The sequence below is a fragment of the Rhinatrema bivittatum genome, chromosome 4 (assembly GCF_901001135.1).
Source record: "Rhinatrema bivittatum chromosome 4, aRhiBiv1.1, whole genome shotgun sequence".
Lineage (NCBI taxonomy): Eukaryota > Metazoa > Chordata > Amphibia > Gymnophiona > Rhinatrematidae > Rhinatrema > Rhinatrema bivittatum.
In genome coordinates this window covers 262,106,915-262,121,261 of record NC_042618.1, presented here as the reverse complement: position 1 = coordinate 262,121,261, position 14,347 = coordinate 262,106,915, and the positions used below count along the sequence as shown (strand labels likewise).

The 14,347-nt window shown below is 49.0% G+C and overlaps 1 protein-coding gene across 1 annotated transcript in view; it reads right to left on the bottom strand.

Moving 5' to 3' along the window:
• TTLL12 (tubulin tyrosine ligase like 12) overlaps positions 1-14,347 on the bottom strand; it is a 335,487-nt gene that overhangs the window by 135,685 nt on the left and 185,455 nt on the right. The window contains exons 7-9 of the mRNA XM_029600086.1: positions 14,064-14,180; positions 13,787-13,970; positions 7,081-7,091 (exon numbers count right to left, since the gene is read on the bottom strand). Of these exons, the coding sequence (XP_029455946.1) occupies positions 7,081-7,091; positions 13,787-13,970; positions 14,064-14,180 (312 nt within the window). The remainder of the gene's footprint in view (positions 1-7,080; positions 7,092-13,786; positions 13,971-14,063; positions 14,181-14,347) is intronic.

The following is a 14,347-nucleotide window of genomic DNA, read 5'->3' as shown; positions in this document are numbered from 1 at the left end:
TATGGAGATATGCCTCCCAAAGATCCACAGAGGTTAGAAATTCTCCTTTTCTCATTACCATCATGACAGAACAGAGTCTTCATTCAGAAATACAGAACCTTCATTTACCTGCTTGAGGTCCAGAATGGACCTGAATATGTCCTCCTTTTTCGGAACCCCAAAATAAATGGGAACATCTACCTTGACACCATTCCTCATTTGGAACAACCACAGCTGCTAACTGAATAAGGCATTTTAAGGTTGAGCTTACTGCTTCCCTTTTTTCCACAGAGACACAAGGGGATTCCACAAATGCATCTTTCAACTGGCATACAACTTCTAAGGTGGATCTATAATCACAGAAATAATCATTTGATCTGTTATACAGACTCACTCCCCATAAAACTGGGACAAACACTGGAGAAAATTGGGGAATGAGTCCCTTGAATTTCATTGGGAAACTTTTAGAAGTGTGGCTGACTCCAGACACACTTTCCTGAAGAAAGCACTGCAGCTTGTTAGCAAGCTGTCCCTTCTGATACAAGATGGTCTTCCCTGGCCTGTAACGCCTTACCTTTCTGAACTTTGACCTAATAGAACTCTCTTTTTGAGACCGCCTGGGTCTATCCGGCAACTTCAGCAACTTGTAATCTCTATAATGTTTTACCAGATTTTCAAGATCATTCTAAAAAATCAACTTCCCTTTAAAAGGCAATTTAATTATCTTGGACAATGCGTCCATCAAGCAGTTTGACAACCAAAGCAAATGCCATGCAGCCACAGAGGACGCCATGCCCCTTGCTGAGATACAAATGAAATCATAAAGTGTATACACTACATAGGCAACACAAGCCTCCAGCCCTTTTGCCTCTCTCAAGGAATATCTTGCATAAGGATCTTCCACAGGAATTTGCTGTACCCAATGCAAATATGCCCAGAACATGAAACTACTGCAAACTACAGTTTGAAGAGCAAAAGCAGCCACTTTGAAAAGCTGCTTCAAAATAACCTAAATTTTCCTATCCAAGACATCCTTCAAAGTAATGCTGCCTTCCACTGGAATAATTTTTCTTCTTTATGACAGCCAAAACCAAGGTATCCACTTTTGGATACTTCAATAGTTCCACGTCTTTGGAAGGCAACGGGTAGAGCTTTGCCATGACTCTGCCTACATGGAAGCCCCCTTCGGGCAAATCCCACTCTGTTGTTACAAGAGCTCTTACCATCCTATGTAGAGGAAGATCCTAATGTCTGCAATGACCCTCCCAGAATGGGTCCTCCCCTTCTAAAAATGGTTCAAAAGGAGTCTCTTGTGGATCATCCCCTTCAGCAGGAGGAATCCTCCCCTCAAGTGGCTCTTCCCTTGGGTCATCACTCCCCTCTGGTTCTTTACCTAAGGAATCCATCTCTGAAGCAAGTGATTCTCCTTGAGCTTTAACCTGAGCTTTTTAGCTAGACCATGGCTAAGAATATTTTTTCTTTGAGCTCAAATCATGAAAGAAATGAGAAGAGGAGTCTTGAGGAAGTAAATCCAATTCTTTTTGGTACAGGTCACCTTCCTCTCTAAGTCTGCTAAACTTTCACCCCACTGGGGAGAGAACCAAGGCTCCACTAAGCTTCACTGAGCAGTTGCTGCCTTGCTCTGATAAAATGGCCACTGCAACCATTTTAGAAGGCTCTCCTTCCCCAGAGGAACTTGTTTCTGCACCGGACACTGCTGCTGTACTGGATTTCGCAGGCCCCACCTCCCAACATGCCCATAACAGAAAGGAAGTCTCTCAGTTACCGAAGCTTTTGCTGAAGTTCCCTCTAAACAGTTCCAGAACTCCCATGGCAACCACCAACAGATTGTAGTGCTTCCCATACTCTGTGAGAGCCGCCATGATGAGAAGTGCATTTGAGCAAACAAGAAAATGCTACTGTAGGGAGATATTTATATTTACCAATCAAACACCAAATATAGCCATGTACAGGCCAAATTCTGACAGGCCCCAAAAGGCACTGTCACTGCAAGAAAGAAGGAACTATACCCAAGTGATCTTTAAAACCTTGTCTTTGTGGAACATGAAGAGGCCTTGTCCTGATACACTGAAGGATACCCCATTAGATGTGCCTGTTTGTAGGGGCCTGTTTAAATAAAGAAACAAGATAAGACAATATGACTAAAGCATGAGCAGGAATCATGGTTCGGCCAAAGCAGAGTGCAGAGGTCATACAGACCCCCACACTTGGAAGAAAGAGAGGGGGCAGCCTGAGATAGAGAAAACCACTCTGATACACAGGGGCAGGGGGCAGAAGACCTGCAATATGGCAAAAGACCCTCCACACACCATGTGGTTATGCATGAGCATATACATATTTATCAGCTGGAAAGTACAAGACGGGGGGGGGGGGGGGGAGGAAGAGAAAAGGAAGGCGCAAACCCTGGGAGAAACCCGGAGAGCGACCATGAAACCTGTGCCAAAGCATCCCTGAAAGTAAAAGGGGGGCCAGAAGCAGACCAGCACTTCCTGCTATCGAGAAGGGAGAAGACTAGGTGTGGCCAGGTGATCAGAGAGAGGAGACCCCGGCTCAGGTGTGGAGAGTGACACTGAGTCATAGACAGTGAAGGGTGAGAACAAGCTCAAACAGCCGGCAAGCACCAGAGCCAGAAGCTAGTCTCCTTCCTGGACAACCTGCCCGTTCTGCTAGTACCAAGGCCAGGAAGCAAGCCTCTCTCCTGCCCACAGATATCACCTGAAGTCGGGACTTTAGGGTTAGTCCTAAGTATTAACATATTAAGGAAGGTAAGGTTTATGGCCCTGCAAAGACGCTATTGCTTCATTGTTCCAGTTGCCTTCCATGTTACATAATAATTCTTTGGAGTTCCCCCCCTGTGAACAGTTCTGGTCATAAAGCCATCCATATTTAGAACCTATTGGGAACATTTGTGAGCATTTATTCACTGCACTAGGAAGCTTTCATCTCTTGAACAACCCTTCGCAAGGCATCCTTTTTTCAACTTCAGGGTTTTCCCGATAGAATATCCGGATATGATTGTTGACTTATGAGCTAAGTGCCCTTGAAACGAATATCAGTTTTTCCGGGCCTCTGTCCTTCCAGATGCAGCCCATGTGGCGAAACACGGTCCATATCGGAGGACCAAAACCTCTAAGAATTTATGAATAAATGGTGGAAACGCATGATAAGAAAATTAGGTTCTTACCTTTGATAATTTTCGTTCCTGTAGTACCACGGATCAGTCCAGACTCCTGGGTTTGGCCCCCCCTCTAGCAGATGGAGACAGAAGTTTACAAACAAAAACTCCGCCTATATCTAGGCTGGTGCCACCTACAGTCCGGCAGTATTACTTAATGTCAGAGCAGGATAACGCAAATCAAACTGACTAATGAACCACCTAACCAGGACCAACAACACCGGTCCAACAGAATCATCATTACCGGTTCTCAACCCCCAACTGGGAAATCGAACCAGAGATACCGATAACGGACAGAAAATAGCGTGATATAGAACAGACAGCAGCAGCAGCCCACTTACACCGTGGCCTCTCCCGATAGCAGCACTCAACCGGGCGGGACACTGGACTGATCCGTGGTACTACAGGAACCAAATTTTCTTTTCCCTGTACGTACCCGGATCAGTCCAGACTCCTGGGATGTACCCAAGCGCACTTTACCTGGGATGGGATCCGGAGAGGCCCGCTCAAAGCACACCTTCTCCAAACTCTCCCGCGCCGGGAGCCTTGACATCCAAACAGTAGTGCCGGGAAAAAGTATGCAAAGATTTCCACGTGGCTGCCCTGCAAATCTCTTCCGCCGAGATATGCTGACATTCCGCCCAGGAAGTGGCCTGGGAGCGAGTAGAATGGGCACGCAGCCCCAACGGCAGAGACCCACCCTGCAGCATATTTATTTATTTTATTTATTTATTTAACAACTTTTAATATACCGATGTTCGTATGGCACATCACGCCGGTTTACAAGTAACTCAATTAAAGGAGGAAATTACAATGAACAGGGGGCAGGGGATGGGAGCAGGCCAGAAAAAAGGAGGGGGGTAAGGGAGACAGGAGAAGAGAGAGAAAGATAGGTAGCGTGAAAGAGAGTAAGGAACATATATGCCGAATTGATGGCCTCTTTTAACCACCGCGCAATGGTAGTCTTGGACGCCGCATTGCCCCTTCGAGGACCACTCCAGAGCACAAAAAGAGGATCGGAAACCCGAAATGCATTAGTTACCTCCAGGTAACGTAACAGGACGCGCCGCACATCCAGTTTACGGAGGTCCTTAGCCAAGGGATCCGAATCATCGAGTTGCAAGAACGACGGTAGCTCAACCGTCTGGTTGACATGGAAAGAAGAAACCACCTTGGGTAAAAAGGAGGGAACCGTACGGAAGGATACTCCTGACTCAGATATCCTCAAAAAGGGCTCCCTGCACGATAAAGCTTGAAGCTTGGAAATTCGACGCGCCGAAACAATGGCCACTAAGAACACCACCTTCAGCATCAAATCCTTCAAGGTGGTTTTGCGAATAGGCTCAAACGGAGCGCCACACAAGGCCCGAAGGACAAGATTCAAATTCCAGGACGGGCAAAGCTGACGAATCGGAGGCCGCAGATGTTTCGCCCCCCCGCAGAAAACGCGCTACATCGGGATGAGCCGCCACTGGCTTCCCCTGGATCAAACCACGTAAGGAACCCAGCGCCACCACCTGGACCCACAGGGAACTACATGAAAGACCCTTAGACAAACCGTCCTGCAGGAACAGAAGGATATCCGGCACGGCCGCTCGCGTAGGAATCACGTCCCGGTCCAGGCACCATGATTCAAACAACTTCCAGACCCTTACATAAGATTCCGGGAACGTAAGAGAGTAGAGACCACCGGTTCCGCGTAGCCCTTGGACCTCAGCCTTTTCCTCTCAAAAGCCAGGCCGCTAGACAAAAGCGATCAACCTGGTCGAAACACACGGGTTCTTGGTGCAGGAGATCCAGAACATACGGGAAACGGAGAGGCTCCTCTACCACCAAGTTCAGAAGGTCTGCGAACCCGGGCGTCGTGGCCACTCGGGCGCCACCAGTACAACGTCCGAGTGTGCCTCGATCCGCCGCAACACCTTTCCTATGAGTGGCCACGGTGGAAACACAGAATAGTACCTCTGTCGGCCATGGCAGAGCCAGAGCATCGACTCCCTCTGCTGCAGTCTCCCGCCTTCGAGCAAAGAACTGAGGCGCTTTCGCATTCTGGAAGGTTGCCTTCAAATCAACCGCGGGTGTGCCCCACCGAGCACAAATGAGCTGAAAAGCATCCTCCGCTAGCTCCCACTCTCCGGGATCCAGCCAATTTCAACTAAAGAAATCGGCCTGAACATTGTCTACCCCGGCTATGTGGGAGGCTGCTATACAACTGAGATGTTGCTCCGCCCAGGCAAACATGAGACAAGCTTCGGACGCCACGGCCTTACTCTTGGTTCCCCCTTGTCGGTTGATGTACGCCACCGTGGTCGCGTTGTCGGATAACACTCTGACTGCCCGACCGCGAATGAGTGGTAGGAACTCCAGAAGAGCCAGCCGGACCGCTCTGGTTTCCAGTCGATTTATGGACCACGACGCCTCCTGAGGTGACCACTGCCCCTGCATTGAGCGCCGTAAACACACCGCTCCCCAGCCGAGCAGACTGGCATCCGTGGTAATGACCGTCCAAGACAGGATCTCTAAGGGAACACCTAGACTCAAGTTGGTTGGACACAACCACCAATCCAAGCTGTCCCTGGCTGCCTGTGTCAGAGGCAAGGGAAGATGATATTATTCCGAGACCGGGTTCCATCGGGAGAGCAATGCTGACTGTAAAGGCTGCATATGGGCGAATGCCCAAGGCACCAATTCCAGTGTCGACGTCATGGACCCAACACCTGCAAATAGTCCCAGACAATGGGCACCTGCTTGGATAACAATCTGCGAATGCGCGCTTGCAATTTGAACATCCGGTCTCACGTGAAAGAAACCATTCCCTGACGAGTGTCAAACAATGCTCCCAAAAACTCCAGAGACTACGACGGCTTCAACCGACTCTTGGAGACATTGACTATCCAACCTAGTTTTTCCAACACTTGGAGTACCTGCTGGATTGCCGCTTGGCAGAGTGTCTCCGACTTGGCACGAATCAGCCAATTGTCCAAGTACGGGTGCACAAACAGACCTTCCCTCCGGAGGTGCGCTGCCACTACCACCATAATCTTGGTGAACGTTCGAGGCGCTGTGGCCAGGCCAAACGGGAGCGCCTGGAATTGAAAATGCTGCCCCAGCATTGCAAACCGAAGAAACTGTTGATGCTCTGCCCGAATGCCGATGTGGAGATACGCCTCCATGAGGTCCAGCGAGGCCAGAAACTCCCCTGACGCACGGAAGCGATCACGGAACGTAAAGTTTCCATTCGAAATCGAGGAACCCACAGACATTTGTTGACCCTCTTCAGGTCCAGGATAGGCCGAAACATTCCTTCCTTTTTTGGTACCACGAAGTAAATGGAATACCGGCCCCTGCGAAGTTCGTTGTCCAGAATGGGAACGATCGCACCGAGCTCCCTGAGGCGAGCCAGTGTGGACTGTACCGCCCAGCGCTTCACTGAGAACCCGCAAGGGGATACCAGAAAAAACGGGAACGGCCGGTGTGAAAAATCTAACTCGTAACCGTGTTTTATCACATCTAGGACCCACTGGTCTGATGTGATCCTGGCCCATTCCTCGTAAAATAGGCTGAGACGCCCCCCAATTCTGGGAACGGAGGAATGGACCGGCCGCCCATCATTGTGCAAGCTTGCCCCCCTGCACAGGCTGACCGGAGCCCGAAAAGAAGAAACTGATCCCCGGGAGCCTTGAGGCCGGCGACTACCGCGAAACCGCGACCGGGTAGGGGCTGCCCCCCTAGACCGCGTTCTGTCCTCTGGTAAACGGTGAACCTTATTCTCCCCCAGGGACTCAATCAAAGCTTCCAATTCTTTGCCAAATAACAGTTTCCCCCGGCAGGGCAAGGAGCCTAGCTGGGCTTTAGAAGTCACGTCCGCCGACCAATGTCGTAGCCACAGCGGCCACCGCCGAAACCATCGTTCTGGCTGAAGTGCGAAGAAGATCATAAAAAAGCATCTCTGCACTATAAGCGATCACTGCTTCCAAGCGAACCGCTTGGCGTGCTTCTTCCGGCGGACAGAGACTCATTGGCCAAGAGCTGCTGTGCCCAGCGGAGACCTGCCCGAAGGGAAAAATTACTACAAATTGCCGCACGAATTCCTAACGCCGAGACTCGAAGATCTTTTTCAGTTGTACCTCCAGCTTCCTGTCCTGCAAATCCTTAAGAGCAGTACCTCCGGTGACCGGAATGGTGGTCTTCTTCGTGACCGCCGCTACTGCCGAGTCCTATCTTCGGCAGTGCGCAGCATGTCCCAGGGCGTCCTCCGGTAATGGATAAAGCTTATCCATTGCTTTCGCCACCTTCAGCCCCAAATCCGGAGTATCCCCACTCCTTAAACAGTAAATCCGAGGCAGAAAAATGCAATGGGAAGCTGAAGGAGGCCCTCGGAGTCCCAAAATGATCAGGTCCGTTACACCGAGCCGTGACTCCTCCTGCGGCACCTGGATCCTAATTCCCCAGATTTCTGGGATAAGAGGCCCCAGTTAATCCTTCCTAAACAATCTGATCACCTTTTATTATTTATTTAGAACTTTTATATACCGGTATTTGTGGGGACCATCATACCGGTTCACATAATAACTGCAAGGTTGGGAAAGTACATTTTCAACAGGGATAGTAACTGGGGGCGCCGGGGATAACCAATAGGCAGAATGAAGGATAGAAAACAAGAAGGTATAACGAGAGGAGATAACAATTACAATTTACAATTACATTGAATATCTCCTTATATAAGGAGAGGGCGGTCACCTGGAGGGGGGGGGGGGGGCATGCGGAGGGGGAGGGAAAGCTATTCTGTGTAGGCATGGTTGAACAGAAGTGTTTTTAGTTCTTTTTGAATTTGATGGCACAGGGTTCAAGAGCGCATGTGGACAGGTAAGGGAGTTCCAGAGGCTGGACCGGCAATTGAGATGGCACGGTCGTCGGGTGGAGGAGAGAGAGCTGTTTTCAAGGATTGAACATGTAGGTGCCTTTGTTGGTGGATCTGGTGGCTCGGGTGGAAAAGGAGGCGGTGAATGGGAGGTCGAGCCAGTTTGAGTTGTGGGTGTGGATGGATTTGTGTATTATGGTCAAAGTTTTGTAGTGTATGCGGGACAGGATGGGGAGCCAATGTAAGTCCTTAAGGATGGGGGTAATATGGTCGTGTTTGCGTGTGTTCGTGATGAGTCTTGCAGTAGCATTTTGCAATAGTTGGAGGGGTTTTATCGAAGATAGGGGGAGCCCTAAGAGGAGGGCATTACAGTAATCAAGTTTGGAGGTGAGGGTGGCTTGAATCACTGTACGGAGGTCATGGGTGTAGAGCAGGGGTCTGAGTTTCTTTAGAACATTGAGTTTGAAGAAACCAGCTTTGAGGATGGAATTGATGTGAGGTTTCATACTGAGATTGGGATCGAGGAGGACTCCGAGGTCCCTAACGGAGGGTTGAGCAGTAAGGAGGTTAAGTTTAGGGTCGTTAGGCGGGAGGTCAGGGGGATGCGAGGAGATGTGGAGGAGTTCTGTTTTATTTGTGTTGAGTGCAAGCTGAAGGTTGGTGAGGAGGGCGTTGATAGCTGCTAGGCAATTTTCCCAGTGTTCCAGGGCATCAGATATAGAGTTGTGAATGGGAATGATGATCTGTACATCATCAGCATAGAGGTAGAATTTGAGTTTAAGGTCTGAGAGGAGGTGGCAGAGAGGTGTGAGGTAAACATTGAAGAGGGTCGAAGAAAGTGATGAGCCTTGCGGGACTCCTTGTTGTAGGGGGTATGAGGCAGATAGGTTGTTTCCAATTTTAACAGAGAACTTTCTGTTAGAGAGGTAGGATTTGAACCAGGTGAGGGCTATTCCTGAGATGCCGATGCTTTCTAGCCGTGTCAGGATGTGGTGGTGGCTGATGGTGTCGAAGGCCGCTGAAATATCGAGAAGGGCGAGGAGGTAGCTGTGGCCTTGTCCCAGACCTCTGAGGAGATGGTCAGTAAGGGAAAGGAGTAAGGATTCAGTATTAAAGTGTTTCCTGAATCCGAATTGGGAAACATGGAGGATATCATGGTTTTCAAGGTAGTCCATGAGTTGAGAATTAACCACTTTTTCCATTAGTTTGGAGATAAAAGGGAGGTTGGAAATGGGGCGGAAGTTGGCGGGGTCTTTTGGGTCTAGGGAGGGTTTCTTGAGGAGGGGTTTAACAACAGCGTGTTTGAGGGGGTCTGGGACTGTCCCATGGGTGAAGGAGCAGTTGATAATGTCTGCTATAGTGCTGGCTATGCATTCGGGGATGGCTATTAGAGCTTTGGTGGGGATGGTGTCGTTGGGGTGAGAGGCTGGCTTAAGTTTACGAAGGAGGCTTATGATTTCTTTAGAGGAGGTAAGGTCAATTGTGGCCATTGAAGGTTGGGTAGGAGGGGGAAACGAGGGTGGGTTAGTGGGGGGACAGGGATTGGTGGGGGGAAATCTGGAGAGCAAGTTGGAGATTTTACTTTGGAAGTAATTTGCCAGTTCTTCACATTTAGCCGCAGCCTCAGAGTCTGGAATGGTAGGAGAGATAGGGGTGGTGAGGCTAGTGACATAGGAGAAAAGAACTTTAGGGTTGAATTTATATTCATGGATTTTTTTTGCCATAGAAGTCACGCTTGTGTTTGAGGGTGGACAGTCTGTATATATGTAAGGCTGTTTTGTAGCTGGAGGAGTGTGCCGGGGTTGGGTCCTTGCGCCATTTTCTCTCTTTTGTCTGAGATTACATTTTAGGGTTTTTAGCTCTTGGGTGTACCAGGGCTTGGAGGGTTTCGCTGCGGTGTTTATAGTACGTTCGGAGAGTGGGCAAAGCTTGTTGGCAATGTCTTCAGTGAGGCTATGCCAGGAAGCTAAGGCTGTGTCTGGGTCTAAGCAGGTTAGTCTAGGTAGGGAAGAGGCTAATGCGTCAGATAATTCGTCGCTGGGGCAGGTTTTTCTGGATTTGATGGTGGTGTGAGTGGGATGGTTACTTGGGAGGGATTTCTTCATGGCGAGTCGGCTTTCAATGAGATAGTGGTCGGACCAGGGCACTGGGGTGCAGATGGGTGAGTCGGTGGTCTGGAAACTGGAGTTAATAAACATTAGGTCCAGTGTGTGACCAGCTTTGTGGGTTGGAGATGTTATAATTTGACGGAAGCCTATGGCAAGAAGTGATTGAGTGAAGGTTTTGCATGATGCAGTGGGGGGGAGTGAGTCAACATGAAGATTAAAATCTCCAAGGATGATGGAAGGGGTATCTGTTTTCATCCATTCTACAACAAATTCAATTAGGGGGGAGGGGTTGGACTCAAGGATGGTGGGGGGGGCATAAACAAGGCAGATTTGCAGGGTAGCTGTCTTAAAGAGACCTATTTCAAGTTTGGGTGGGGCGGGTATGCTGATGGGTTTCAGGTTAAGGTGTTTCTTAGCTGCTAGGAGAAGTCCTCCTCCTCTTTTTTTAGGTCGGTGGATGGGGAATATGTCATAGAGGGAGGATGGGAGTTGATTTATGAGGATGGTATCTGATTCTTTGAGCCATGTTTCTGTGACTGCACAAATGTCTGGAGTGCAGTCCGTAAGTAGGTCATTGAGGATTAGTGTCTTTTTGGATATGGATTGCGCATTCATAAGTAAAATGGAGAGGGTGGTGAGACCAAGGAATTGGGTTAGGGGTGAGGTAAGGATGGGGATGAGGGATGGTGGGGAAGGAGGGGGGGGGAGGTAGTCTGGAGAGAGGGTGATGGATGCGAGGGATTGGGTAAGCAGCCATGTTGTTACCTTAAAGGTCAGGTAGGAAGGGGGAGCAGGTAGATGGGAGGGGTGCACAGTGGACTAGCAGAAGATAAGCAGTGAAGAAGATATGCGGAGCAGCTATCTGAGTCCGCAAGTTTCAATAATCTGAATATAAGCAAATTACAGTTTGCAACAATAGGGTACATCCCCCTCGGTAGCATGGGACCCTCGGGATCCCGAGGCCCCCTGGTCTCCGTCCCCATCAACCCCCCGCGGAGGCTGGGACGGAAGATCTGGATCCCCGGACGGCTCTTCCGGCTCATCCGTGTCTGTGGTCGATTCAAGATCCCCCCTGGGAGCCAAGGGCCTCTGCTCCCGGACCTGTTTTGGACCTTTTCTCTGCCCGAGGCCCCGAGTCCAGAGTGGGGGTCTCCCATGCCCTCTTCTTGGCCCATCGACGGGCCTTGAAAGCCTTATGCATGAGGAGCACGAACGCGGACCCAAATGAAGAATCCGAGTCCGTAGCCGCCTCGTCCTCCCCCTCAGAGAGATGTGGAGGCAAGGGCCCAATGGCAGAAGTGAGACTGTCCCCCTTGGGCCCCCCCCCCGCTGCGGGGATAACCTCGGCGGAAGGTCATCCTCCCCCTCACATGCTGGCATTGCGCCTGCCGCGGCTTCCCGCGGTACTAAAATGACTGCCGTTCCTGCCGAAACCGCCGGCGAAGAAAACAAAATGGCTCCCGGACCTGGCTTCCCCGAAGCCGGCCCTGCACTAATCGCCGGACTGCCAACCTTGGGTCCGGCGCGCAACTGCCTGCTGCCCCGGGTCCCTGCCGGCGCCGAGGACCCCCCCTCCCCGCCGGAAATGCACGCGGGAACAAAGGCTGTCCCTCGACAGCCGCGGACCCGCAGGCCCGACATGCAGCCCTCCGCTGCATCGTAGCCCCGAGGAGAAGAGCAAGAAGAAACGAGGTAACAAGAAGAAAACCCTTCCTGGCAACGGTGGTACTCTACCTCTCAACCCCTCCCCCCCCCCCTACAGGAACAGGAGAGACAAGGCACAAACAAAAAAAACAGGCAGAGTAGTTGTTTGTTTTTTGACACAGACACAGTTACTGGCAAATCAGGTCCGGGCCCAGCTGGGGGGAGTGAACCGGGCACCCCGGTGTCACCCCCAGCACTGATGGACGCTGGAAGTGGAGCTCCCCCACGTGTCAGCGGCCTCAACCAGAGGGGATTGGTCCCCTCAGGACCTCGCTACCCTCTGGGAGGAAGGCTCGGTGACCAGCAGGCAAGCCTCTGCGGTCCGAGCCCTAATCAGTCTTCTTCCTTCTCTTAATCCTTCTTTTTTATTTTATTTTTTACACTATCTACCACCTAAATCTAGGCCTCAGCACAGATTGTAGGTTTGGCACCCTCTCCACCTGCTAGGAGACAGAAGAATACTGCCGGACTGTAGGTGGCACCAGCCTAGATATAGGTGGAGTTTTGTTTGTAAACTTCTGTCTCATCTGCTAGAAGGGGGGGGGGGGGCCCAAATCCAGGAGTCTGGACTGATCCGGGTACGTACAGGGAACTAAGTCTTCACTTTTTTGAGTCATTCGACAAGGATCTGTGAGCTCTTAGTGCTATATCATCTCAGTTTTTGGGTTATTTACCTCTAGTGTATAACCGCTCATCATCTCCACTTCCTATTGATATTTTGTTACCACCCATGATACAGAACTTTCTTTAAGGAAAACTGGTGTTTAGTAGCCAGGATGTTAAAGTATAGGAATTATTTTCTAATGCTATGTCCTGGCCAAATCTGATAAAAGAAAAGTCTATTTCTAAGGAGAAAACACGTCTTTTCCCTGACTTAGGATCACAAGTAAGGTGGGAGGGCAGCTGGCAGATCCCTGTACTTCTAAACCTGCTTACACTACTGCAGCTCACTGCTGTTTTTTTCCAGCTGCTGACTGAAAATCCCTGCTTGAAGTGGACTGTTTTTTGTTTTTTTTTAAACTTTATAGCCCAAAGCAAAAGTATACTTCCCTGAAAGAAGAAAGACCACTTGCTCAGTCACTCCTGGCGGAGGCTCTCTTCATCCTTCCCAGGGACTAATATTAACCCCAAATGAAGGAAGATCAGATTCACAGCAGGCAAGGAAGGAAAAAAGGGAGCTTTCAAATCCCACTTCACATGTAACAAAACCAAGCCAGAAGGGGGGCCACTGATCCCCACTGCTCATCCCTACCTCCAAGGAACAATTTGTCCCCAAGACAACCAGGCTGCAGGATTAACTCCACTACCATCTGCTGAAATTAGAGAAATACTGAAGTGCTCCAGACTTTCAGTGCCCTATAAGGGGTGACATCGGCGAATCTGAATCTTCGGTCTCCATCTGCTGGCAGGGGTCTAAATCCATGCATTCTGTATTTATCTGGTGGGATAAGGAATTTAAAAAAAATATATACCTTACCAGTGATGTCCAGAAGTCGAAGCACTGGGGTATGCTTTTGACTTTTTAGTCTTTTTAAGGCTTGATTTAATCAGAAAAGAGTCATGAGGAAGTTGTATCTTTGTGTGGCCTGTGCACTGTTCACAGTATTTTATCTATGCTTTTGGCTACTGGAGGCATGAAGAGTGTTTTTCAGATTTTGTAAGGCACCTGAATGAATTTTAGTACCCCTGGTTATCTGCCTCCCCCCCCGCTTTTTGATGCAGATAAAGTATAGCATGAGTGCTTTTACTCAGGCCATGGAGGGCATTTTCAGTTCCGTATTTTATATTTGGGTTACTGCTTAGATACCCAGGTAAAATGTTGAAAATAGAACAAAAAGAATGCTACTTGCTCAAGTAATGCAATACCACCTACTTAGAAAGCACTTCTTAGGATAAAAAAAACCAAAAAAAGTGTGAAAATGATTTACCTCCATTCACGGTGCTGAAAATACTTATGAATTGGGTTAATTCTGTTTGAAGGTTAAAAGTGCGGGGCAGCCATTTTGGCCCATCAGAACCTCCAATGCGCCTTGATATAGAAGCCAAACAATCCTTCACAGTCAGGAGGTTCTCACATGGAAACTGATTCAGCATCACATGAGGTCTCTCTTCACTCAGTTTTCTGTCAGAAATGAGAAAACATGAGTTTCATTAGTACATGTTCTCCTGCTTGTACTATACAATTTTTGCTTGCTGACAATTATCTGCATGGAACCTGTAATCTTTGATGTGGGAAAAATTGTAAAGGATGTCTGCTTCCTTCTCATCTTCTGTAAATGTAAATCGTGGATGGTTCAAATTGTTGAGCACTTGCTGGCATTTCTGGTGTACACTCTACAAAATAAATAAATAAATAAATAAAGCGATACCTAGCAAACAGTTTCAAACAGTTTTCAGATTCAAAATCTCAGTTGTAAATCTCTATTTACTGGTGGAATTTAAATATGAAACAAAAATAAAGCCATTTTCTGTGGCAATAAACCACAAATTGTTTAGAAA